Source organism: Daphnia pulex, chromosome 5, assembly GCF_021134715.1.
Source record: "Daphnia pulex isolate KAP4 chromosome 5, ASM2113471v1".
Taxonomy (NCBI): Eukaryota; Metazoa; Arthropoda; class Branchiopoda; order Diplostraca; family Daphniidae; genus Daphnia; species Daphnia pulex.
In genome coordinates, this window is record NC_060021.1 from 6,863,942 (window position 1) to 6,891,760 (window position 27,819).

The 27,819-nt window shown below is 41.8% G+C and overlaps 1 protein-coding gene and 1 long non-coding RNA gene across 14 annotated transcripts; one reads left to right on the top strand and one right to left on the bottom strand.

Annotated features, from left to right (window-relative positions):
• Positions 1 to 309: 309 nt before the first annotated feature.
• LOC124193943 lies at positions 310 to 2,597 on the bottom strand. Of its 2 annotated transcripts, XR_006874546.1 has the most exons (8): positions 2,313 to 2,597; positions 2,181 to 2,243; positions 1,983 to 2,112; positions 1,748 to 1,927; positions 1,454 to 1,630; positions 1,222 to 1,390; positions 924 to 1,143; positions 310 to 861 (listed from the first exon to the last, which is right to left on the bottom strand). It is a non-coding gene; the product is annotated as an uncharacterized LOC124193943 (long non-coding RNA). The 2 variants fall into 2 exon arrangements; XR_006874547.1 differs by having other exon boundaries at positions 924 to 1,390.
• Positions 2,598 to 5,352: 2,755 nt separating this feature from the next.
• Positions 5,353 to 27,741, top strand: LOC124194793 (papilin-like). Of its 12 annotated transcripts, none has more exons than XM_046589172.1 (38): positions 5,353 to 5,742; positions 11,457 to 11,508; positions 14,356 to 14,600; positions 14,985 to 15,078; positions 15,355 to 15,437; positions 15,518 to 15,671; positions 15,734 to 15,857; positions 15,962 to 16,042; positions 16,115 to 16,423; positions 16,491 to 16,617; positions 16,682 to 16,895; positions 16,965 to 17,144; positions 17,244 to 17,417; positions 17,507 to 17,692; positions 17,839 to 18,315; positions 18,387 to 18,702; positions 18,771 to 19,232; positions 19,302 to 19,560; positions 19,633 to 20,540; positions 20,601 to 20,777; positions 20,838 to 21,014; positions 21,083 to 21,262; positions 21,382 to 21,627; positions 22,143 to 22,370; positions 22,442 to 22,930; positions 23,011 to 23,187; positions 23,245 to 23,457; positions 23,723 to 23,947; positions 24,141 to 24,255; positions 24,319 to 24,473; positions 24,530 to 24,712; positions 24,792 to 24,919; positions 24,985 to 25,135; positions 25,337 to 25,801; positions 25,912 to 26,067; positions 26,137 to 26,250; positions 26,323 to 26,493; positions 27,060 to 27,741. In XM_046589172.1, exons 1-38 carry the CDS (start codon positions 5,714 to 5,716, stop codon positions 27,080 to 27,082), a joined length of 8,247 nt encoding a protein of 2,748 aa, XP_046445128.1. In that variant the 5' UTR covers positions 5,353 to 5,713; the 3' UTR covers positions 27,083 to 27,741. The 12 variants fall into 12 exon arrangements, with proteins under 12 accessions (XP_046445128.1, XP_046445130.1, XP_046445129.1 ...); XM_046589174.1 differs by having other exon boundaries at positions 18,771 to 18,902; positions 18,942 to 19,232; positions 26,323 to 27,741; XM_046589173.1 differs by having other exon boundaries at positions 18,771 to 18,838; positions 18,875 to 19,232; positions 26,323 to 27,741.
• Positions 27,742 to 27,819: the final 78 nt, after the last annotated feature.

The following is a 27,819-nucleotide window of genomic DNA, read 5'->3' on the forward strand; positions in this document are numbered from 1 at the left end:
TTACACGCATTGACGCTTTGCAAGCGACTGAGTTTTGTAGAGTTTTTTTTTGAAATATGAGATTGTCTCATCGGCAAAAAAGGGAAATGTGAGGTGCTGTTGTCAACAGAGGGGTGAACTGGGGTGATATTTTACTAGGAAAGACGGTATTTTAGAAAATGATAACGAATACTGAGAATTGTCGATCAGCCTTGATGGAGTCGATTTGGATTGTTGTAGTCAATCACGAATAATACTCGAATGCTATTGTAATTAATGTATTGTATTTCATCCATTATTTGACATACAGTATCAGTACATCAAATTAAGTAATTAGCATTGATTGATTTTTTTTATTTCATTTTTTTGGCAGAATAAAATATTGATGTTAGCCTATGATGGTTCAGTCACTGCAGTGTTGAATCGTAACTGAGATAGTTCTTAAATTTGAAAAAATTGAAAAAAAATACGTAATTGAATAATTAATATGCCAGAAAGTTTTCGATAGGGGATTCTTGTTAAAAAATGAATTGTTTTAAAGGAGATTTAATTTCAAATTCCACCGGTGTAGTTGTTGAATGTCATCTCTTGAAAATTAATATCAAAAAGATATCAAATAGCTATAGGTTTTTTTAAATTTTAACCAGAGCAATGGGTATTGGATGCCAGTTCAGGTTGGGATGTAAGTTGTGCATTGACATTGCAATTTTAAAAATGACTTCTGTCTTGCTCATGATGTCGAAGTGCTGCCTTAATGATATCATAAGCGCATACAATTGTTTCAGTCGCTTTCAGCTGCAGATACTTGCACATAACGCTTAACAAAAAAGGATACTGTGACTCCCAACTGCTACATCTAATTAATGTTGCCACAGTTCATATCTATTTAAAAACAATGAACACATCATTAATAAATTCTATTTACAACATTATTATTTTATTACGATAAATTAGTTCTAAGGTTGCTTAAATTCCTTCTTAATGTTTAACTCGAAGCTCTGTTGACACAAGTTGGGCTGAATCATAACCCTCATTTATGGCAATCATGACGAGTAGCTGTAGAAATTTGCGGGCAGTGAAATTCTCTATAGCCATTCATTCTTTGTTAGGAGTCTTGGCAGTCAAAGTATATACTGTCATGGTCCATCAGTACTTCGCTACAATCTTGAGAAATAGAAATAAAATTGTAAAATCCCATGTTCCCATCATCACGTAAAACATTATGGAATAATAAAACAGTACCTTCGCCGAAGACATTGCGTATTTTCTTAAAAGTCGACTGTAAAACACACATTCAGCTTCATCAAGGATCTGTTGGGTTGTACCACGCAAACTAGAGTGCAAGCTACACCCAATGGAACGGCAGAGTATTGTAACAATTTGTCATCAGTTTCATCACCAATCACATGACCTATAGAACACATTTTGTGTGAATTCTTCTTTCCCCTAAAAAATGAATGTTAAAGTTTTTAACCTTTTCAATAAGATTACAGCGTTCAAGTTTGAGAAGTTCGGGATGACTAAATGTATAGAGACGATTTCACCTCTAATTACCAATGCAAGGTGCTCGATATAACTAAAATCGGCGTTTTTTACAGCCATAACATTGGCATTAGTGAACAGTTTTTCTGGGTAGTTGAAAATCAATTGTCTGTAAAATCCAAAAATCAAAATAGTTGTTTTCAAGTTTTAATGCTAATTTAGTGTAAATGTTGGAGCTTAAAGGTTTAAGTTAAGTTAAGCACATCAAGGCAAATCTTAAACCTACCTATCTTTCATTGTGATCAACATTAACACGATTTATGTTCATGTCATTGGAATCAAGTGTGCCTTTCACCAGCTCACCAACTAAACAGGATAAGCGAGTAATTCCTGACTTATATTCCCTTCTCCCTTCCCTTCCCTTTCCCTCCTCATGCTTCAACATTCTGGTTTGTTTGATTGAGACCTAAAAGTAAATAAAGTTATAAAAGATTGCATAATGATTGTTTGTTTCCATTTACATTTTTCAACACTATTTCATGATTGAAATAGTTCCGTCAACCTGTTTCAGCTAGCTTTCTATACAGACTTCTTTTACGCTTAAGTAGCAACTTGTGGTTAAGCAAGGTTTTTTTTTTAATTCCTTGACACCTAAACAAAACTGATCATTAAAATATGCACATGAAACAAAGTATATTTGTATTAGTTTTAGGGCATACCTAGGCGTTGACTTTGTTGTTGCTCTGCTCGAGGTGTGCACAGGAGAAACTGGAATACAGGATCTACATTCAAACATGAGGGAAATGAGAAACAATAAGAATTATATTAAATACATTGTTAAGTTTAAGTACCTTTAGCTTTTCGATACCAATTCGACTCATTCTTTTTCGTAGTACAAGCATGTACTAATTTGAGTCGTCAAAATGATCCAAAAAAGTAAAGATTGGGGGACGAAATCAGAAACATGCTCAGGTAATAGTCTCGGCAATGGACTAATTTAACTAGACGTAACATTTAAATCAGAAACGGTGGCAGGAATAATGGAATATGTAATAAGAACGTAAATTGATTAAAAATAATGCAGCGCAGCCTGACGTTTCTTGTAAACAGACTGGCTATTATCGTCGTCTGCTAATTTATGTTGCTAAACTTGCTCTGAGACTCTTTTACAATCAAAGATATCTCGATAAAATCAAAAAAGCGCTCCTCAATTGCTACATATGTATAAGAGGGAATGCTATTCTTCAAACTAACACTAATTTAATCTTTAAATTCCGTAAGCGAACTTTTTTCTATATTTAAGAAGTTTTCCCATTTTTTTCCCTTTTTTTGCTCCCAATCCCTCTTAAATATAGTAAATAGTTCTATAAATTAGTCATTATATATATAAAACAATATTCCCCGTCGAATCCGATAAGTCGCGTCGTGATCGGTGGCTCACGAGAGCGTGAAAGTAATAAAAACCGTTTTCGTCGCCCCCCGCCCAATTCCCCAGGGACCTCTCAGGGTTAATAGTATTTGGAGGGCTGTCGGAACTTTTTTTTTCTTCAAATCTCTCACTCTTAAAAGGCGGTAAGCCTTCGGCTTTTTAAAATAAGAATTTTAAAAATCTCTCAGGGATAATCATTCATTACATTCTTTAAATTTTACAATGAAAAGTATCTCATTTGAAAAAAAGAAATTTTATGAAGAGAAATTTCATTCATTTTAATTATTCTTTTAATTAATTGATGTTATTTTGCCGTCCAAACTGGCAACATAGAACGGCCATGAATTTCGTTTGAAAGCGAGAATTACGAATTTGCATAAAAATGGAATCTAGAAAGAAAGGAAGAAACACACGAAAGCTTGCCATGTGCTTTCTTGTACTAAACGTTGTACGATATATATTTACAGATTTAATTTTACATTGTATGCTATTTTTAGAGCAGGTTCTCGTTCTGGAAAAGTTAGAAATGCACATGGCAAAAATATGTAGTTAATATACACGAAGTCTTGACCGTCACCGACAGGCGACAAGCATGTTTAACATCATACATATTATCATCATGGTATATTATTAAATAATTTCAAAATGTGTATTGTGTTCTTTAACCATGATATGTTCTTTAGTCGTAAGGCAAGCAAGCAAGCATATTCCCATGTTCAATGGACAGTGATTGTTCAAATGTGAAAAGTAATACTTCGCTGAGCTCCTCTGGGTGTGCTGTCTTTCTGGCTGGCTAGTTCAAGGTATACGTCATTTCTTTTGTTCCATTTATTTAGTCAATTACTCAATTAGTCACTTAAGAAATCAGAGATAGGCAAAATAGGATTGTAACGACGATTGTGAAACAAAATGCAGACGATCACTAACGAAACTTCGTGTTGAAATCGCCAAGATGACAACCAACAGTAGTTTTTATTGTAGAGGTATTTTCAACTTGCTCATTCAAACATAACACACATTCAATTTGAATTTTTGAACTACAATTCAAACATTCAAACATTTTTTTTTCTTGCTTTTCTGAAGAAATGAACATTGGTTAGAGCAAAAGTTTGTAGATGGTGCTGTTAGCATTGGCGCCATTCTTAAAAAAAAAATTCCAGACTGTCAATGTCGTAAAGTAGACATGCCAGCCACGTTCATGGCGTAAAATCAATGGGACAAAAATGTATTTGTGGGAACGGAAAACGCCATGTGATTTTTCGTTCAGACCTGCCGATAAAAATGGATGGCGGATGCTGATGTGCGAGCGGATGCGTCCATATCGTGCCAGACCGACACCCTCGACTCACTGGCTGCGTTCAGCTACGATTTTTATCAATAGGCTCCAGTTACGTCTGTCCAATTTCGATAGTTCGATTTTTGTCAACACTCTCTATCTTTGGCTCCTCCTCCGGAATAAATGGACGAGTAGAATTTCGAAAATTCCAAATTAAAAAAAAATCATCTGAATCATCATGACGAACAAATGTTTTGGCCCTCGACCGATTTCTCAAACCCCCTAAATGTGTTTCGTTGGGGTAACGTGCATTAACGGTCGGTGCCCTCGGAGGTACTGAGCAATTAGCCCCAGTGACAAATCGTCGATCGACCTACACAGATAAGAAAACCATTCAAAAGCAGTCAAAAGACCCGCCACAGCGTAGCAAGAGGTCGTGTAATAATAATAGTAATAAAAAAAAAAAGGTTCGTCTAATGACATACCCTTAAGGTTCTACTACTACTACTTTCCCCTGGCCGTCCTTTTGTAAAGTAAAGGTTGTATATATCGACGCTTCCCTTTTTTTTCCCTTGATATGACGCGACATACTTTTATGCCGGCATTTTTCTCTTTCATAATGTCATACTACTCTTTTTCATTCCGTTGTCGAACAAGGCTTTCTTCTTCAATGAATAGGGGGCTGAGTGTCTCCACTGCTTCTCCACTTGTGTTTATTGATACTACTGCTGTAGTCGGCCCTAAGAGACCGGTTATATTTTTTACTTTATAGTTTTAACAACATAACATTTACCCGAGGAAAATCGGCTAAAAATTATACTAGCCATTCTCTCTCTCTCAAGTTCGAAACCTTCACTTTAGTACCGAATTTTTCCTCGTGTGGCACTTGAAAACAATTTCTTCCTTGTTTCTTTCAATTCGCCCCAAGTGCTCTCCTTTGGAAATCCGTCCGAATTACAAAACAACAACCGCAATTAAATAATTTTTTTTTTTTTCAAAAACAAAAAAAGAACTTGAAAAAAAAAGAAAAATATGGATAGGAAAAAAAAGGGGTGGAATATTTTATTATAAGTGAGGAAGTTCATGAGAGAGTTCGCGGCGGCGGGAGGCGGAGGAGACGAAGGCAAAGACCTCTTTTTATTTTATTTTTCCTCCGCTCTCGGCAGGCACGTCTACAAGTCAGTAGAGAGCGAGAGTCTCTGGCGCAAAGAGGAGGGGGCCACCGCGGGCATAAGGCAAAAAAGAAAAAGAAAATAAAATAGAAGAAGGATCAAGTCACCGTTCCAGTCTAGCCAGACGGCCAGTGATCCTCCGAGTGGCAAGGGCGCAACATCCCAGTTTGAGACGAGCGCGCCCCCCCTCGTGTCTCACACTCTTTTGCCCAGTTTGTTTGTTTTGAAATTTTTCTGATTGTGTTCACATTCACAAAATACTTTGATTGGGGTTTTTATTTTTTTCTTGGTAACAAAAAAAAAGAAATTTGATTCAAAAGGAAGAGCGAAACGAACATTGTGCTGTCTGGAATTCGCGCAGCCGGTAACAAGAAAATGGCAATACCCGGTCGGCGTCCAGGCCGGTAAGTGACTCTTTCCGTCATCTTCTTCGCATTTCCTCATATGCAACAAAACGACAACGAACGACTTGTTTTCTTTTGCTTTTTCTTGGCCAAGGTTTTTCTTCAATTATTCGTCGTTGATGTCACTCACTCACGACTGGCGCGCGGTGAATTGAATATGAGATTCAAGCCGCTTGTCAATTCCTTGTCACGACTTTTTTATTTTATTTTATTGTCGGGTTCCTTAATAGAGAAAAACCAACAACACAGTGAAATATTTTTCGTAATGGGAAAAAAAGAGACAAGTTAATCAAAGTGTCCAAGAAAAACTAAAAGAAGTTCAAAGTTGTTTGTCAGGTTTTGTTTGTCAGATTTGTCGGGACAATTTTCGTCGCTGTGGGTTTCTTCTTTTTTCTTGAAAATAAAGGGGGGGAAAGGTCTTCCAATCAGTACAAAGCGGCTCGTGTGTGTGCGTGTGTGGGAGGAGAAAATGCATATTTTCTTCCGGAGTGAAAAACAAGAGTAAAAAGTAAGGGGGTTGTGAAGAAAATCAAGAAGAGCATTCCAGCCGGTTGGAACTGATTGATGGTTGATAGTTCTTAGTCGACTAGTCTCTCTCTCCTTTTTCTTTTGGCCCTCCTGTCTCTTGTCTGTTCTTCTGGCAGTTTTCCCCCTTAACTATCTTCGACTTCTTTTTTCGGTGTCTTCTCCGTCGTTTTAAATTCCCCTCCGAGGCGCATCTCTTTGACAGTGCTCGCACTTTGGCCTCTTCTTTTATTTCAATGAACGCGCGGATTTTCGTACTTTTTTTCCCTCGAAAAACCCTCTGGAAAAATAAAAAGGACCAAGCTGAAACGGAAGAAGAAAGAAAAACATTTAAGACTGTCAGGCTAGTTGGTGGTGGTGGTGGTTTAAGGGCGAGAGAGGTGAAGATATTTTTCTTTCTTTTCGCTGAACAATTGCGATGACAGAAAAAGAGAATATATAGCATATCCTCTCAGCTATTCTTCGCCGGAGAGATGAGCGGCCAGTTAAGTCGCTCCCAAAACAGTTGTCCGCCATACACAGAAATAAAAAGTATAAAACAGAGAATGAAAAGAACTGCTGGCCCATCCATTTTGACTGTGTCTTCTGGCCAAGTTAAAAGTAGAGAATGCAGTTTACTTTTTCCGCGCTAATCAGCCAAACCATGTTCAACATTTTTCCACGTCGGAGAGCAACAAAAAGAACCATCGTTTCTTTTGTCGATTTCCTTTTTGGGAGTTTTGAAATTTTTTCCAGTTTGAGATTTTATTTATTTATTTTTTTTGCAAACGAAACATTCCAATTCGGGAACAAGAGTTTCTTGTGCAACTCTTCTAAGGCGAATTTCATGTCTGTCTGACGTAGGGGTCTTGATATTTCCATTCAGTTTTTGATTCACGATAGAGATTAGCATGGATAAAAATATTCCAAGTAAATGGCTGTCGTCGCATTCCTGTCAGTAATTTTTTTCTTGACGTGTTCCAGTTCAAACAAAACCAGAAAAGAACAAAACAAGGTTACGGTCGGCTTGATTTTTTCCTTCGTCTTTTCTTCTTGTCTGGTTTTTGTTCTTAACAGTTTTTACCGGTTGACCATCTGGTCCACCAGAGTACCTACTATAAGGTGTTTGTACATATCATAAGGAGACCACACAGGTCACAGAAAAAGGCAAAAGAAGAATAAGATGCGCTCAGGCTTCTTCTTCTTCACTTGTCGAGGGCCAAGAAATTTGATGGGTCAGCTGGCAAAGGTGAAGGAGGGCCGGGATAGGCCAATAAGATATTTAAACACTTTTTTTTTAGCCCCCCCTCTAGTGCTGCCTAGGCTCTACAGTTATATAGGTACTACTACCCCAACTATAATGTAAGATGAGACTTTGAGGAATCTCGAGGAACACGACACAAAATTTGGTTTTTTCTCTCTCTCTCTCAACCCCGAGGAAGGTAACAAAAAGTTAAATAACGGAGGCCCTAAAATCCGACCCGTAACGGGTCGATCGGAACACGTCTCGTAACGTACGTATTGTTAGTTGAAGAAGAGTTTTATATAAGCCGGCGTGATTACCACCGATTGAGTTACGCACATACCACACACCAGTGGGTTGAACGGGGGGTCAAATGCCCGGCCCAGCATTTTTATTTCTATTTTGAATAGCAGGGTTGGAGGAGGGAAAAAAACACATCTATTTCGTCTTCCTCACACACGGGCTATAGGGCTGTAAAAATACAAGGGAGAAAATGTGTCAACCATCTTGCCGGGTCGTATTTTCTCGTGACGAGGAAGAAAAGGCCCCCAGAATCCCCCAGAACAAGATCCCCATCGATTTGGTTGTTTGGTAAAAAAATTTGGAGGAGGAAAAAGTAAAAACTATTTGAGGAGGACTGAGGTGGTGGTGGTGGTGTGAGTCGGATTATAGGCATTTTTTGGGTGCTTTGTATACACGTACTGTATATCTTATTAGATGGAGGCTAGGCACTCTTGCTTTTTCTTCTATTTCCAAGGATCATCTCTCGGTAATTTTATTCAGCTTAGACATTTATAAATGCTGTACATCTACCATCAATTTCTCTCTAACTCACGTATATATATTGAGCTGGCGCGCTATACACGTACGGGATATTTAATATTTGAGTGAGTATAGTGCTGTGTGTGGACGGTTGATATGAAATTTTATTTTTCCTCTACATGAATATTGTATTATCTGTGCCGGAAAAGCGTTGCCTCCCTCTTCCTGCTTCTTGTAGCTTTTAATTTTTTGTGTCAGTCCCGTTGTTGATGAAACGATTCTTAAATGAATGAATTCAAATGGGATCACTATGAAATGCATTTGGGGCCCCCTCTATATGGTGGGCGTCGATAAGACACGCTCGTCTGGCTCGATTGAGAGTTTAAATGTTTTTGAAATAAATTAGGTCCCCCACGCACAGATTACGCACACTGTATTATTCGGTTCAATATATTGAAGAGGGGCGGGACATGGTCCGTTTTGATATAAATAGCCGCATAAAAGCGCATAGGGCCATCTGGTCGGTGTGTCTTTTAAGTGCATGCTTGTGTGTAGGTTGTTGTTGCTGTATGTTGTAGACGCCGTATAAAAATAGGATGAATAATTCAGTAATAAACGGGGGGGGGGGGGAATACAACAACCTTGCTATAGCAAAAAGGCATCAAAGGGCTTGGTCGAAGAAAAAAGTAAAAGGAAAGAAATCACGACGGGTGGTCACATCTTTCCAGAGTCAAAGGGTTTTTCTTCCATCGGCCGAATTTGTTTTTGCTTCAAATAAAAAAAAAAAAAACCAAACGGAGAATTCTCTTTTGGATTGTTGACGTTTGACTCACCCGATCGTCTGAAGCGAAAAAATAACAAAAAAATGCTAATCTGGTGAAAGTTCACATCCATCAGCCGAGGACTTAAGAAGCCAAAGCTTTTAAGACGAAAATGGAATTTATTCAACAGGCCAAACAACAACGAGTCCCACTTGTCAATTGACTTTTTTGTTTTTTTCCCGAGTCCCGACCGCATACAAACAACGTAATTTTTTCATTGATGGAACGCCATCGTTTAAAAACAGAAAACAAAAATCTCAAAACAATTTTTTAATAGAAATCACGGTAGGAAGCAAAAATGTAGGAAGGGTGGGGTTTTGGGGGCATTGAGAGGGGGAAGAGAGAGAGAGGAATGAGAGTAGATGGAGAAGGAAAAATGGCCGGAAGCGCAAGGCAAGTCACGCGCCTAGTGACAGGAGCTGTCAAAACAGTCGTGGATCGCCGGGACGTGTTTAGCCTTCAACTTTTCGATCAATGAACTTTGTCCGTTTGAATATTATCACTCAAACAAAGTTCATGTTTGACATTTTTCTTCGTAACTCGAGTCATCTAGAGCCTTGTTATTCACGCGAATTTCACCAACCGTATAACTGCCTCGAGCCAATCTGCTATAAAAGCCGAGATAGCAGACGCACAGTAATGCCTAGATGATCTTCGGTGGTCCGGGGTGCAGGCTTCAAGTTACCAAAAATTGGGTTAGAAGTTACCTGTAGCTGATTAGCGTCAGAGTGGTTCGATTCCACCTTCTGGGCGATTCTAATTCTTTTAGACAGTCGGCTGGCGAGGGTTTTTGGAGGGGTTGGAGTTGGAGGGGAGAGCGATGAAATAGATGATCGGAGTCAGCTTTTATTTTTGTTTTGAGTTGGGTGGAAATATGATCTTGATTGACGGGGGATGAACCGTGGGTCCACAAAGCATAATGAATGATGAAAGTAAACTATGGGGTGAACGTTGTCTTGAATAACCTAACGGGTGTCTAGGTAACACCAAAAGAAAAAGAAAAAGTTGGTGGGGGAGAACATTTTCTATTTTATTTTATTCCAAAAGGCCTAAAGGTGATTTTTATTTTTTCGACCGCGATTATCCGTTCAACAAATACCCACTGTATCATTTTCGGGTTTTTTTCTTTCTTCCCTGGGTCATCGATCACGATCCGGCAGCTACTCCCACTTGCGCAGCCATGTATCCGTCAACTTGATTGATTCATCTTCGATTGCTTTCGAAGTATGGAAAGCCCATAGGAAATTTCTGAGGAGAAAATAAAGTTCTCCATTTTTGTTTTCTTAAAAAAAAAAAAATTCAAAGTGCGAGACCAAAAGTCTCATTATGTACACAGTCCCGAAAGGGGGGGGGGGAGAAAAAAAAAAGAGATTGCTCAATAGGGTATTGCCGAACGTTATGGTCTGGAGGAAGTCACGAGAAAGAAACTTGAACCGAACAACGGCGCCGCCGACGACACCGTTTGCGGAAAGTCTCAAAAAATGAACCACCTGGTGCGCGTCTTAAAAAAGATCTCGGTTCCTTTTATTTAAAAGAGATGAAAGAGGTGCTTGTCCTTGAGAGGATGATTTCAATTGTTGTTCCAAAAACCTGACTCACCACCAAAAATTTTTCAAATACACAAGGATAGATAGATGGTGCCGAGAGATTTTTCCAAAATCAAATTGTTAGTGGCATCCCTATTCTTTTTATCCAAGAAATGCGGGCGCTCCAAGTTGGGGGGTGCTGCACGGTCATCGCTGTTTGACGGTGATGTTTTCAAATTGCACCTTCTACTGAAACGAGAGGTGGCATGTTTATAATTGAAGGCTCTGGTAGTATACGTAGGCGTATTGACTCTCCGTTTAAACTTTCATTCGTTGTTTGACCATCACCGATACGAAGACTCTCCCTATATGGCATCTTCTTCTTTTTTTTTTGAAAATGGCGCGCTCGTTTTCGGTTTTTCCTTTCCTTGCGCGGAGTGAGCAAAAGACTAGTCTCGGAAATGGATGGAAAATGCTGCCGTATCAATAAATGTCTGGGTTTTTTTTCCGCCACTTACACACCAGCCAGCCGGCCGGTGTTTAAACAACACGCAAAATAACCCACCCAGAAAACATAGTTTGTGTGTTTATATTACTAATCCGGCATGTCGCAATGCTCGCCGACTTGTCTGGGTTGTTTTTCTTCTCTTCCATTTTTGTTTTGTTTGTTTGTTTGTTTTTACAAAAAAAAAGAATTGCGAAGGTTGTCGGGAATGATCTCACGTTACCGATGTCGGCAAAATACGGATTTTTCACCGCATCGCTGGGTTTATTCTTTGATGAATTGTTGTGTACGCGTGTGATCAAAACTCATCTTACATTCTCGTTATTTATTTCTCTCTTTCTCTTCATTTTCAGGTTATTATTATTGTGGGTGCTGGCCGCCGCGTTCATCACTGCAACCGTTGATGTAAGTATATACGTTATACTCTCCTCTCTCTTGGGCGAATGGGGAAAAAAAAGGCTGTACAGTGTGGCTGTCGTCGCCGGCGGCTCTATTCATTATCAAATGCAAATCACCGTGACACACTCTGCTGACAAGTCCAGCCTCTTTTCATTCTTCAAACATAACAGACACAACAACTACGTGGGTGGGTTTTTCCTTCTCCTCAACGTCGTCGTTACTTCAATCCTCTTTCTGAGGGTTTCTTGATTTCTTCCCCCCCTTGAGTATTTTCTTCTTTTTTTTTCTGTTTTGTTTCAAGGCATCGAATTTTAATTTTCGGGGAAAACAAGAAGATAGCAAGCGATAGATATCCGTACCGGTATTATGCATTGTACAGGATCTCTCTCTCTCTCTCCCGCGCGTACGGAGTTTAAGGCCTCGTCTATAATTTGATCGCGTCACGCTACACGCTCCTTTGCCCGACTGTCTCCCGATACACATCTGAGATGTTAAAACACAGAGGAGAGAGAGAGAGGAATTGTTGATTCAACCCGGGAGATAACCGCGAAGGAGGCGGAGTCGAAAAAATCCACGACGAGATCGAAAAAGTCAAACAGGAATTTTTCGTGTCTTCTCTCGATATTCTTTTTCGGGCCTTTGTGTGTGTGTGACTTTTCACCGCCGTTTGATTTTTGGTTTTAAATTCAGTATACGAAGCACTGCTCAGTCATTTGGACATATAGCGACGATCAATACGACCCCATAACCATTTGAATTCAATTACCCGTCGAGCAGCGCACACAATCATTTACTCGGAGGCCGTCAGCCTTGATTACCCCGTCCCGATAGATTCAATGCCTTTTCATTTTGATGGCGCAGTTTCTCTGAATGTTTATGCAGCGATCGCTCGGAAAATTGTTATTCTTCCTTATTCTTACTAAAATGCGGGAATTAGTCAAATAACAATAAATCATTTGCGTATATATAGAGAGATGGGAATCTCACGATGAATTATGGCCCCGCATTTTTGTCTGGAAAAAATGATTGCCGAGTCATCATTGAAAACAATTTAACGATTCGACAATGGGATGAGAGAAAAAAAACCCTACGAGCGCCATTAAACGTTAATAATCCATCAATTGTTCCGTTAAGGGACACACGTCGTCTAGGTCTAAAAGCTATTCGTTAAATTCGCTATTGTCGTCCGTTTCCCCGGTATTAAATAGCCAGTGAAATTTCATCATTCTTCCACACCAGGCGAGAAAATATTAACGCATACAATAGCGTGTCTACGGGCCGTTTATATATGGGGATGCGTTCATAAGATTGAATATTCAATCCCCCAATTTTTTATCTTGGGGTTTTTTTTTCCAAAAAACTTTTCCTTCTTCATCTTCTTGTCGGGAATGACGCAGGCAATAGTCACCCCCACAGCAAGGGGTGAGAAATAACATCTCTCGGATGCGCTCATCTCCCCCTGCAGCTCTCAACAACAACGTCTGTTTCTGGAAAAGAAAAACCGCAGAGCTGCCGACCCAAGTCACGAACTTCGTGGTTTCTCATCTTCTTCTCCGTTGGTGTTGATCGGTGTCGGAGTTTCTTTTTTCTTTTTTTCCTTTTTTCCAACGAACCAGACGAATTTTCTCTCATCAACACACCTCGTTTGACTCGTTAGTTCGTTTCTCTCTCTCTCTCTCGCGTCTTTTTACCTCTATTTTCGTTTTTTTCTGCCCCGAATAGAACTGGGAAAACGGCTGCGGGTACATAGCACACCACCAGCCCGAGAAACTATTATTGAGCTGGGAACAATCGTCACTCGTCGCCACGATTTTTTAAATTGAAATGTGCTGACCCGCCGTCACTCAGTCGCACACCCGAAAGTTAATAGGTATGTCTAAAAGATCTACGGGGAATGAGTCAGACACTTGCCAGTTAAGATTGTGTTGGTTTTCTCTGGCGCGGTAGAGAGTTGAGGAATGCTAAATAGTCGGAGGGGAATGACAGCAGCAGTCTCAGTAGGGTTGACAGTGTTTTTATTTTATTTTATCTTTTTTCGGGGTTGTGGCTTCGTAATTTTCCCGTCTGGAGGAGATATAGGCCAGCTGATCGGTCCCTTTGATAAAGCGACACTTAATCACATTCATGGAGAAATATACATCTCTCCGTGAAAAGGATCCGTTTTCCCGAGCGCTCCTGCTGCGGCTGCACAGGTGTCGATTGCACCGCAGAAATCTCAGCTCGGGACACAGGTGTTATTTCTTTCTTCTCTTTTGATTATCGCCGGTCCAGGTGCGCAAAAAAAACAAAAAAAGATATCCCTCTTCGCTTGACTAGAGACAAACCTGGGAACAAAATAAAAGAGACCTGAACGCTGCTGATTATACCAACGGGGTTAGTAAACAAAATATTACACCGACGTCCTTGGCTAGTCCATACATATTTACTGCCGCCGAAAAAAGAAAAATAAATGCAAAAAGAAAATTTGCATTCGGACAGAAATAATAAAAATAAATATTAAGTAGTAACTAAGAGAGGAAAAATGAAGAAAGAAAGAGAGACAATACTAGCCAAGGTTTTACGCCGGTGGGGGTTATGTATGTCCGTCTTCGGTCAATCCATCATCGAAGCAATTGAACTTGATGAAGTTTCGTGTATGGCATTTATATATGGTCCAAAAAACTTGCCATAGAACTCTATATATTTTCAACCGTGTTATTTTTCCAAGGGGTTGGTCTAAATGGTTTGTCTTAAATAGTTGATGATTGCTGATGGATGTGGGTGGCTTTTTTCGTTTTTTAATTTGAAAAAATAGAATTTTTAAATTGTTTTTTTCATTTTTTCGGGGACTAACTTATTTGTTTTGTATTCCAGAGTCGTTTGGTCGCAGGAAGAGAGAACCATGGGCAATCGACGCGACATAAAAGGCAAAATCCAGGCGGTCGGTCGTCGTACATTTTGACAGACTTCATTGGCGTTCCGGATCCAGAAGCGGATGTCATTAGTCTGCAATCTACCAAAGAAACGGGCAAATGGTCCGATTGGTCCGAGCCTTCGGAATGCTCTCGAACATGTGGTGGTGGTGTCTCAAGCCAGAGCCGCGAATGCCAGGGGCGAGGGTAAGTTTTTGAATCTCCCGTTGTCGTTATTATTACTCAGCTGTTATGATTATGATTATTACGGCTTTACACGAATATCCTTCCACACACTATTACACGGGTAGAGAGAATATCAAATTGTTGTCGCTGTCGGCTCTTATGGTGGCATCGGCCTTGATGAGGCCGCCACAGTCGCGACGAAACACCGGCGGCATACTCCAGCGGAAAACCCGACGAAATATTTCTCTCGGGAAATGCCCACCATAAATTACATTTTCGTGAATAAAAGAAATTGCGGCGCGAAATCGACATGATTTATTAGAGTCGCTGATTTGATTTTTAATTGATTTTTGATTAAAAGTTTTTTTTTTTTTTAGAGATTGATTTTTATTTTGATCTATTTAGACTTCAAGATATTGTTCTGGATGCCCTGGGAACATCGTCGTCCGACTCGCAATGCGTCGCTGCAACGAGGCGGCACCACTCGTGCAACATTCAGGCAAGTCACGACTCCACTCCTCCTCCCGTCCGTCCGTTTCTCTCCCCCCTTCTTCGACTTTTACCCTCTTCTCCTCCTCCTTTTGATAACGATTTCATTATACATGTGGAAGAAGAAATGTCTAAATAAGCAAATTCTTTTCTCAACCCTCATCGTCTGCTATGCCTTTTCCCCCTCCATCAATGAGTGAGATGTTTTCGGCGTGACTCAGCCCCCCCGTGCCCAGATGATTAATGATTTTCGGTGATTGATTTTATTTGATTACCACACGTACAGGACTGCCCGGCCGACACACAAGATTTCCGGTCGGAACAGTGTTCCCGATTCAACGGCGTGCCGTTTGAAAATCGTTTTTACGAGTACGTTATTTTGACTCGGGCTTATTTTTTTCGATTCGTCTATTAAATCAACTGATGACGACATGTTGTGGATTTTACAGATGGGTCCCGTACACGAGGGCGCCCAACAAGTGCGAGCTGAATTGCATGCCGAAAGGTGAGAGGTTCTACTACCGACACAGGCGCAAAGTCATCGACGGTACTCTCTGTGACGAACAAGAAGGAACTGACGTTTGCGTTGCCGGCCAATGTTTGGTGAGTTTTATTTTTTTCGAGAATGACTGGGTGAATTAAGAGATTAATTATGACGTCAACAGCCTGTCGGCTGTGACTCGATGCTGGGCTCCACGGCCAAAGAAGATCAATGCAGAGTTTGCGGAGGTGACGGAACAACTTGCACATCTGTCAACGGAATCGCCGAACAAAACGACTTTCAAACTGGTACCAGCAGACTTCTTAAGAACTTACTTAAGAAAAGAACCAGTCTTTTTAAGTGTCTACGATTATTATCATTGGAATGCTTTTAATCTTAAAAAAACAAACAGGTTACAACGACGTTTTACTCATTCCCGTTGGAGCGACGAACATCAAAATCCGCGAAGTCAAGTCTTCCAACAACTACCTAGGTACTAAAAAGTTATTATTATAGCTTTCCTGTTTGTTTAAAAGATAGATTTTATTTCCCAATATTTGTACAGCCATCAGAAACACTACGGGGCATTATTATCTCAACGGAAATTGGCGGATCGATTTCCCCCGTGAGATGAAATTTGCCGGTTGCACGTTCCATTATGAGCGCAAACCGCACGCTTTTATCGCCCCCGAAACTATCACGGCATTGGGACCGACGACCGAAGCTCTGTACGTTGTTTTGCTCTACCAAGAGCCCAATCCGGGCATTGAATACGAGTACAGCTTCCCCAAAGATGTCTCATTACCCACCGGAGGTGACAGCTACAGCTGGATCTACGGGGCGTGGAGTGATTGTAGTGCCGGTTGTGGCGGAGGTTTGTAGAAGAAATAAAACAAAGGAATTGTTGTGTTCGTTCCTAATTAACGAATTTCACTTGTCAGGAGTACAAACGAGGAATGTTAGTTGCGCCAAGACCAGCGATTTTGAGATGGTCTCGGACGACTTGTGCGATCCTCAATTACAGCCCGTAGTCAACAGAACTTGCGCCTCAGACGCTTGCGATCCTAGGTCAGCCGTTAGACACATGTTTCCAATATATAAGGAGAGAATAACCTAACATGTTTTATTTTAGTTGGTTCATCGGCAACTGGACTAAATGTTCGAGCAACTGTCAGGCCGGAATCCAATTCCGTACAGTCTATTGTCAGCAAGTCGTTGCTGGATCTATGCAGTCGGTTATCAATGACAGCGTTTGTGTCAATGCCATCGGACCAACTCCGTCGTCGACCCAGGAATGCAACAAAGAAGCTGTCTGCCCACAATTTCACATCGGGGACTGGGGACCGGTAATTTCCCAGAAAATAATCGCTTCCGCTGAACCAACAAATCTAATTGGATATCATTTTCTTTGGTAGTGCGATAAATTATGTGGCGATGGAACACGACACCGCAAAATCACCTGTTTCCGCAAGGTGGACGATCGCATCGAAAAATTAGAGGACTCTGATTGTGAAGGCGAAGTTCCGTCACGCACTGAATCCTGCACTAAGCGACCTTGCGAAGGAGTTGATTGGATCACTTCCCCGTGGTCAGGTGTAAGTTATACAACTCAATTATTATTATCATTGTTATAGCCCTTTGCTTGTGGGAAACTGGACGTGCTGAAATGACACGCCCATTATAATTATACACAGTGCAAGAATAAATGCGGACTTGAATTCGAGACCCGTCAAGCGCAGTGCGTTTCACCGAAGGGAACCGTTTATCCGGACGAGTTCTGTCACGCTTACCGTCGGCCGGCATTGAATCGGACATGCGCCGAAGCTACCAAATGCAAACACGTCTGGTTCGCTTCCCAGTGGAGTGAGGTAATTTCATATTTGTTTTTCTCTGCAAAATCCCCCAGCAGCAGTGATACATAATGATAATAATCTCGTGTCATTCGTCTTTTGTATAGTGCTCGGCTGATTGTGGGACTGGAATTCAGACCCGGTGGGTGTTTTGCGGAACAATGGATGGTGCGTCACCCACTAAAGTCGATGATGAAAACTGCGATCCTGCCAAAAGATACGAGAACTCAACTGAATGCCACGTGCCGCCCGAGGAGTGCAAGGGCGCCTGGTTTTCTGGACCTTGGAGTGAGGTACTTGACCTTGTTCTTTTGTTTGCTCTTTACAAACATTTATTTTTTGGGTTGGATGTTCCGGAAACTGCCGGGAGCGTGACAAAAGAGGATTAATGTTTCTTTCTATTTTTTTTTAAATCTCTTATCTTCATTTCCGGGAACAGTGCTCAAAGACTTGCGGTACTGGAAGCCGGACGAGACCAATTTTGTGTCTGGCTAATAACGTGACAGTCAAGATCGATCAATGCGGATCAGACACGATTCCATCCTCCGAGGAGAAATGCAATACTCAAGCCTGCAGCGAAGAAACCACTCCCGACACGACGACCGAAATGTCTTTGGTTGAAGTCTGCGAGGAAGTTGAGGTTGACGATGAAGAAGGAGAGGAAGAAGAAATAGGAGAGGAGGTGATTGAGGATCCCATAGTAGAATCCAGTGGATCCAATCTGGGAATGGAACCGTCGTCTGGCTCTGGCTCTAGCTCTGATGGCAGTGGCATGGATAGTACTACAGATAGTACTATGGATACTACTATGGATAGTACTAAGGATAGTAGCATGGAGAGCAACATGGAAAGTAGCAGCGGCGACCTTGCTGTAGACATGTCTGCTGAAGGATCTGGTGACATGGGATCTGAATCGGTATTTATTATTGTTTAAATAACACCATTTCATTTTATTATTTATTAATGAATTTTTCGAAATTTGTATAGTCTGGACTCGGATTGGTGCTGGGAGGAATGACCGCTCCACCGACAGTGATGGAAGGATCTAGCGAACCGGAAGGTTTAGTGCGGAAGCGCAGAAGACGACAAGCGCCTGCCGAGGAATTGCTTCTTTCAAACGAAGGATCTGGATCCGGAATGGGTTCGAGTATGGGCTCTGGATTAGGTTCTGGCATCATCCTTGGTGAATCAGGATCTGGTATCGATGGTATGGATTCTAGTGAACTAGAGGTCGAAGAAGAAATGAGCGTCATCGAAACCAAGAACGGACTTTTACAATCAGAAAACGTTCTACCCGTCGACGGTAAAATAATTCTTTTACTTCTTTTAATTTTACATTAATTAACGTCTGTACAAATGCGCGTATTATAGCTAAAACGTCAAGCAAGAAACCAGCTAAAAATGAAACGACAACTAAAAAGCCGACTAAAGACGCCAAGGAGACCAGCACTGTTAAGCCAACCAAAGATGCCAAGGAGACGAGCACTGTTAAACCAAGCAAAGATGCCAAGAAGGAAACAAGCACACAAAAGCCAACAAAAGATGCCAAGAAGGAAACAAGTACGCCAAAACCAACCAAAGATGCTAAAAAAGATGCAAGAACTGTGAAACCAGCCAAGTCGGTCAAGAAACCGGGCGTCGAAGTGATCGAGAGCGATATCATGAAAACTGGAACCAAAGCACCTCCTAAATCCAAGGCCAAGAGCTTCCCAGGCAAAAAGAAGAAGGTGAAGGAATGTCGCGTGGTTACCCAGGAAAAACCAACCTGCGACAAAACCGAATACGGATGCTGTTCTGACGGAGTAACTCCAGCCAAAGGACCTTTCGAAGCTGGTAACTAAATTCAATACTTTAAATGAATCATTTCGTTGCAAGTATTCTACATTTCCAATATAAATTTAGGTTGTCCCAAATATGAAACTTGTGAGGATGCCGAGTTCAAATGCTGTCCTGACGGTGTCACTCCAGCCAAGGGAGCCAACAATGAGGGCTGCTTCACTGACGCCTGCAAAACATCTCTATTTGGATGTTGTCCTGATGGATCCACTCCATCGGAGGGTAATGACAATGAAGGCTGCCCTGAGCCAACTACACTACCACCACCCACAACCATGTCTTCCATGGGTGAGGACTTGATCCCGGTTTCCTGCAAACAATCAGAGTAATTTTGAATAATTTTTTAAATTTTATCTTTGAATCATTTGATTTTGATATTTTCCTTTGTTCCGTGTAGATTCGGTTGCTGTCCGGACCAGATGACGACAGCCACTGGCCCAGACAACCAAGGCTGCTTCCAATGTGAAGCTAGTGAAGTGGAGGGATCCGGAAGCGGAAGCGGTAGCGGTAGTGGAGCAGGTCCAGAATGCAATTCCTGTGATGACACCAAATTCGGATGCTGTCCAGACAATCTGCGAGCAGCCAAAGGACCTAATGGAGAAGGTTGCGAACCTGTTGAAAGTGGTTCCGGAGAAATCGGTTCCGGTGATGATTTACCAAAAACGGAATCGGACATCAACTGTGCGGAAACGGAATTCGGTTGTTGCCCTAATTCAACGATTGCAGCTACAGGACCAGGCTCTGCTGGATGTGACAGCCTTTGTGCCGAAACCACATTTGGTTGTTGTGATGACAATGTCACTTCAGCCCATGGTCCCGACAAGAAAGGTTGTTGCCTCAACACTGAATTCGGCTGTTGCCCAGACAATATCGGTGTCGCGACTGGACCCAAACTTGAGGGCTGCAATTGCGAAGTCACCCAATTCGGATGCTGTCCTGATAACATCACTCCGGCTCGTGGTGAGAAATTGGAAGGATGCGGATGTCTTTACACCGAACACACCTGCTGTCCCGATAGCTACACTCCAGCTGCTGGACCCAACTACCAAGGATGTGGATGCAACACGTTCGAATTCGGCTGCTGCCCTGATCTTATCACTGTGGCCAAAGGACCCAATCTTGAGGGCTGCGGATGCGAAAACACTGCTCATGGATGCTGTCAAGATGAACGGACTCCCGCCCATGGACCGCAATTTGAAGGATGCACTTGTGAATCTTCTAAACACGGTTGCTGCTATGACGGAGTCACTGCCTCCCAGGGTCCCAACTACGAAGGATGCCCATCGAAACCTAAACTTTCTGGCGGTATATTCAAACTTGCGTTCGTTCATAATCGTAATCTAATCTTACATTTTTTAATTTTAGAAATTTGCGCGTTGGATAAGGATCGTGGTTCTTGCCGTAATTTCACCGTCGGATGGTTCTTCGATATGGAATATGGCGGTTGCTCTCGTTTCTGGTACGGCGGATGTGATGGCAATGACAATCGCTTCCCAACGCAAGATGACTGCAAAGCCCACTGTGTTGAACCAACTGGCATTGGTAATTTAATCTTTTTTTTTCTTGATAATTTCAATTTATTAATTTAATGGTCAAACACAGAGGCTTGCTCCCTGCCACGAGTTGCCGGACCCTGTGAGGGTAACTATCCATCCTGGTACCATGACACTACTACCGGCTCCTGTAAACAGTTCCGTTATGGAGGCTGCCTGGGTAACACCAATCGTTTCTCCACTCGCGAAGATTGTAATCAACAGTGTATTGCACCTAAATTGCTCGGTAATATTTGGTTTGGGTTTTAATTTTGCCCTTGCAGTTATTAATTCTATTTATATTTTGATCAACAGACAAATGTGAGAAGCCTCAGGATGCTGGAGGTTGTCAAGGTACCTTCCAACGTTGGAGCTACGATAAGACGTCAATGACCTGTCAAGAATTCAACTGGGGTGGTTGCCAGGGTAACGAGAACAATTTCTTGAGTGAACGCGAGTGCCATCTCCGTTGCAAAGACACTAGTCGATCCAGAGGTAAGTTTTTTATTTGCTCTCATCAATTTAAATCATACAACACAACATATTCACACAAATCACAAAACACATCAACCTCGAAATTGATGAAAACCAAACATTGTACGTCAAAAATCAAGTTTCCGCTGAAGAGCGGTGCAACATGACGGCCGACTACGGCCGATGCCAGGGCAATCAACTCCGGTGGCATTTCGACAGCAAATCTCGACATTGCCACAGTTTCCTCTATTCCGGTTGCGGAGGCAATGCCAATCGCTTCGAAAGTTATCAAGCCTGTGCATCGATATGCAAAGAGGCTCCCAGGACTCCCAAAACAACAACCCCAGAACCATATCAGCTCACTACATTGAGGACAAATGATACAGGTTTCGAATTAATGACCGGAGAAAACCATGAATTCCTCGTCCCCCCCTCCCATTCGCTATATATGTTTGACACGCTTGACGCACTAACAAACTCGGCTTCATTTAAAAAACAAATGCTTTTGAATCTAAAATACCAAGACATCGCTTTTTAACTTTTTTGGCACTAAACTAAATGGAAATAGATTCGTGTCTGCTGCCACGCGCTGAAGGTCCGTGCAGCGAGAAGAAATCCCGTTGGTATTATGACCAAGCTGAACGTCGCTGCATGCCTTTCTACTTTGGAGGATGTCAGGGCAATGCCAACAACTTCGAGTCGCAGAATGCCTGTGAAGAATCCTGCCGAGCCTTGTCCCTCGTCACTGGTAGATGGGCCTAACTCTTTCCCAAACGCAAATTAACAATTTTACTAACAATTTGACAAAATCGCTGCAACTAATCAATTTAATACCCAATTTCCCTTTAACTTCTTCTTCTTTTAAACAATTGTAAAAACTTAATTGCGTTTTCAATTGTAGAAGAGGACACCTGCCGGATGCCGCGTGTTATCGGTGACTGTAAAGAATTTACCGAACGGTGGTACTACGATGAAGCGGATGAAGAATGTCGCGCTTTCTTGTTTGGAGGTTGCAACGGCAATGCCAACAACTTTGATTCAATGGACTCGTGTAATCAAAGATGCAAATCGACTGTATCGCCAATAGTTCCCGAATCCGCCAAGCCCATCGACGAAGATTTCAGAACCGGTAGGAAAAGAATTTGTTTGTTGTTAAACCCACCAAATTTTTGCTAATGGAATGCTGTTTGTCTGTTGTAGAATTCTGTTTCCTACCGAAGCAAGAAGGTTCTTGTGACGAGTCGGTATTGCAATGGTTCTACGACCGACCTGAGGGTGTCTGCAAACAGTTTATCTACAAAGGATGTGATGGCAATCAAAATAGATTCGCCGATCGTCAAGAGTGCGAGAGCAGATGCAGTCAGTCTCAAGATGTCTGTATTTTGCCGAGAGTCGTCGGTCCCTGCAGTGGCTCCTTCCGCCAATGGTACTATGATGCCGGATCTGATAACTGCTACGAATTCGACTACGGTGGATGCCAAGGAAATCCGAACCGCTTTAACAACGCTCAAGAATGCCAAAATCGTTGCCAGAGAGTCAGGCCCATCACAACTACTTCCACAGAAGCTCCGTATGTTCCTTATCCGGAACGTGAAGATGATCGAGAACGGGAACGAGAGCCTGAACCTGAACGTCGGCCTGATGAACGAGAACGTGAACGAGAACGTGACCGCTACCCCACTGGAGGAGGTATAAAATTATTACCGAAATCTAAATTTAGATTGAATTTTTTCTATGAATAAAACAAAAACTTTGTATTTTACTTAAAGATATATGCGGATTGGAGGTTGAACCTGGACCTTGCAGAGCCAGTGTTCCAGCGTGGTATTTCAATAGACAGACCAGCCGTTGTGAAGCCTTCAGCTATGGCGGTTGCGATGGCAACGCCAATCGTTTCCATTCAGAAGAACAATGTGAACGTCAGTGCGGATCCTTCCGAGGCCAAGGTTTTATTCTTGACATAATGTTTAATGGATTTGCGATTAAAACTTGAAATATTCCAGATGTCTGCCGACTTCCCCCCGACAGAGGACCTTGCCGTGGCTCCTTCCGCAAATACTATTTCGACCGCAGCTCGCTGCAATGTCTCGAATTGGTTTACGGCGGATGCCGTGGTAATGGCAATCGATTCAGTTCACTGGAGGAATGTCAATCTCTCTGCCTTCAACGCGCCGAAGTTGCTCCCCCTGGCAATGTGACATCCGATGCCAATTCAGGTAAAACACAATGCCTTTATAATTACCGTAGGAATTCGTAAGCTTTTTTTTATTATTCTTTCAATAATAATTACAACATTTCAATTTGTAGTTTGAATTAAAAATTGACTCACTGGCTTTCAAAAAAATAATAACCGTAAAAACAAATGTAATTAAGCAGTAGTTAGATTATTAATGATAAATTCAATGACGGCGAACAATTCGCCTGTTATTGACCCCAAAATGTGTATTTTGAACAATTTCTGGTCGACTTGCGTGAGTACAGTGGTCTGCCGTTTGCCAATGGACGTCGGTCCGTGTCGCGAGCGATACGATCGCTGGTACTTTGACTCCGAACGAAGCACCTGCCAGCCGTTCGTCTATGGCGGCTGTGCTGGCAACATGAACCGTTTCAAAAGCTTCGAAAGTTGCACCACCTTCTGTTCGCCATCCGATCGAACTAGACCAGCAGAACCGGCTCCAAGCTATCCTTCTCCTTCAACCTCTAATGGTTTTTCTTTTATTTCCTTTTCAAACTTTTAATTTTGAGCGTTTTTCCGCTTTAATTTCCGCTTTAAAAAATCAATGCGATTTTTTCGGCATTGTAATTAGCTGCTTATTTAGTTTATTGCTTGTTCGGTGTGGGGATGGATGCCTTTAGTGTTTTACAAGACCATTAATTCATTGATTGGCTCCCCTAACAGAAAATGAAATCGATGTCGGACCCCCTGAGTCGAATAACAAACCCTACGACAGTGAACCGTGTTCTGAGGCCAACGCCAATTGCCGTGCCATCAGTTGTCCATACGGAATTGAAAGGTATTATATACATAGGATTCATGTGAAATATTCCGACTAAACAAAGTAACATTATCATTCCAGGTTCACATCCAATTCCGGATGCGATGAATGCCGATGCTACGAGCCTTGCCGTGGCTATTCATGCCCCGAAGGCACCGAATGTCAAGCCGAATTGGTTCGTGATGAGTCTGATCCTAATCAGTCAGCCACTCGTATCCAACCTGTGTGTAGACAAGGTAATAAAGCATTTCAATTCGAATCGTCATAAACTAAAAGGAAATATTATTTTTAGTCAATAAAGAGGGTCAGTGCCCTTCAATCCAGCGACGAGGATCCAACTGCGAAGAAGAATGTCGCTCTGACGCTAATTGCCAGGGAGATCACAAGTGTTGCTTCAACGGTTGCGGTCGCTCTTGTCTCGCTCCTGCCACAACATATGACGAGCCAACGACAACGACACCCGCACCTGCCAGAGGTAATCGCCTCCTCAACTCCTAGCGTTTTGCGTGATTATAGTCATTTGCTAAATACGCTAAACCGAAATTCGATTGTAGGTACTCCACCGCGAATCGTCGACGGAGAGACTCGTGTGGCGGCCGAGGAAGGTAGCGTTGGCGAAATGCCATGTGAAGCCACTGGATCACCTAAACCAACCATCTACTGGCGCCGAGCCAACGGAGAGGTATGAAATTACAGAAGTATTTTATGGTATTATATGACCAGGTAATTTCAACGTTGAACATGTAGGCGGTTAACGATGAAGGCAAATTCAAAATCCAATCGAATGGTTCCCTCAACATCATTGGCGTTCATCGATCCGATGCTGGCATGTACACCTGCATCGCTGACAACGGAGTCGGCTCTTCCGCACTCAAACAAATTCAATTTGAAGTTAAAGGTAGGATGAACAAACCAACCCTTTTTTATATTATTATTTTAAACAATTTGTTGATTCTAACATTTCCTGGACTTATTCATTAACAAATGCTATCATCAGCTTTGACTAACAAAAACCAACTTCCTGTCCGCTTTTCAAATGACTAACCTATTAATCTAAACCTTGGTGATTGGCTTCCGCTCCTTTCTGTTACGTCAAAAGACCCGACTGTTCGTGCTGCGGATATAGTGACCTATCAGAGTGTGACTGTCGTGACTCTGGGCTCTCCGATCATTATCCATTGTCACGCTTACGGCTGGCCCAGGCCATCTGTGACTTGGTGGCGTGGTGAGAGAATGCTTCCGCTGTCATCGGAGCGTTATGAACAGTTCCGCGATTATTCACTTTTGGTCCGCCGTGTCTCCTTCCGCGATCTGGGCCCTTACACCTGCCAGGCCTACAACGGCTATGGTCGCCCTTCGTCTCACACGATGATTCTTCAGGCTATCGGTCCCGTCTATTCTGTTGATGCCGACGAAATTGAATTCCGTCGCTATCTTATTCCCCCACCTCAACCTGACCCACGTCTTTTACTAACCACTACTACTACTACTCCTGCTCCCTTCCGGCCTCGGCCCACTCCACCGTCCTCTTATTACACGCTGCCTCCACAGCGGCCTAACTTGGGTAACCATTTCTACTAACTATTTAACCATTATTGGATGTGAACTTTGTTTCTTAATTTGTTCTAAATGTCCGAGATCATTTTAATAATTTTTTTATTACGAAATCAAAAGTTGCACCGAACGCAAGAGCATGGGCGGAGCGATCGAATTACCCAGTGGATAGTGATATCCAAATCCACTGTGACGTCCAGGGATACCCGCAACCAACGGTCACCTGGTACAAGGACAACAATCCCATTCTTCCCACGGATCGTGTCTCCGTTACTGGTATGATGGTTACATTTATTGCAAAAACATTGACCATTAATTCTTATTTCTTTCTTTAAAAAAAATTAGGTAACAATACACTAATTATTACTGGAGCAGAAGGCTCCGATTCCGGAAGTTACCGCTGCGAGGCGGTCAATTTGCTTGGAGATTCAACCAGTATCATCAGTGTGGTTGTCGAAGGTAATTTAAACAAAATAACTCTTTAATTATTATTCTTAAACTTTGCCGTGACTAAACTCGATTGAATAACAGGTGTCTACCTACACCCCAACTGCACCGACAACCCGTTCTTCGCCAACTGCAAGTTGATCGTCAAAGCGCGTTTCTGTACCAACAAGTACTATGCTCGTTTCTGCTGCAAATCTTGCACACTGGCTGGTCAATTGCCGGCAACGGGGCCGCATCTGCTCGATTACAAGACAGGTACTAGCAGCGCCTCTGCCAGGCGCAGGAAGTAGATCAGATGATGGTCGAATATGTGCCAACGACACCTCTTTTCTCTCTCTCCTCTTTTCTCCACCTGTTGTTTGTTTTTATTTCGTTTCCCCCGCCTTATTCTTGTCCTCCCTTTTTTTCATTACATTATTTTGACCGGAACATTTTCTGGCGTGTTTTTTCCATATATATCTCTTTTTTATCTCCCCTTTTTTTTATAATTTACTCTGTCACTCGCTCACAACAGAACAGCACTGTCGTTTTTAAAACAGCAAAAATTTCAGGCGGGTTAGGGTACCGAATTCTATTTAGGAAAAACACTGTTTTCTTACTACTACTACTACACTTTTTCGATGATTGGCTTAGCGAGCTGTTTGGCTAGTCCTAATGAAATTTTCAATATTATTTCATTTTAAATTTTTCGTATGGACGACCGGTTGGGGAGGAGTTGAGAGGAGGTGTTGACAGATTTACATAAGAATTTTTCCTAAAAATTTGTCTTTTTCTCAATATATTTTGGCTTTTTTTTCTCTCTTTTTCTTTATCTATTCCAGCTTACTTTGACAAAAGAGTGTGAACGTAAAAGACTTCGAACTCGCCCTGTCAACTTCCTCCTCATCTGGGCTCCTCCCCCCCCAATGATATTTTTTCACTATATTTAGACATTTAACAGCAGTCTATTTGGCTTACAGTGACGGAAAGCTATTCATTCTTCTTTTCTAACTGAATAACGAATGACTGGCTGTTTGTCCGTTTCATCACTATTCACTGCCACTATGTGCTGTTATAACTATATGCTGAACCGAGGTGTAAGAGGATCAGTTCACACCACGCTTATATTCCTCCCTCTTTCTCAGTCTCTACTCACGTGCCTTCTAATCAGTCTTTGCAATGTATTTCATTCTTTTCTCTTATAATTTGGCATTTAGAGAATATTCTGCATGTTGACAAAGGTTATTGTTTTCCATGGGTTATGATGTTTATGGCACACGATTCCCGTCGGTATCAAGAGATATGTATGCCCAAACCGATCGGTTTTTATTTCACTTATGTCAAGCTTTTTCTACAATTCAAAGAAAGAAACATTTACCACGTCACTGCTGCATTGCCTTCCTCTCTTTTACACTTATTTTATCACAACAAATTTTTTGAATACTTCACGTAGATGCTCTTCAACGATGAAAACAACGTGCCTTTTGTATATATTGCTGAATACAACATTTTTGTCCTCAGAAATATTTGGATATAGATTAGTTTCGACTGACCTTTTAGCTTCGGTAACCGTCAGACGTGAAATTGTATCCGTAGATATAT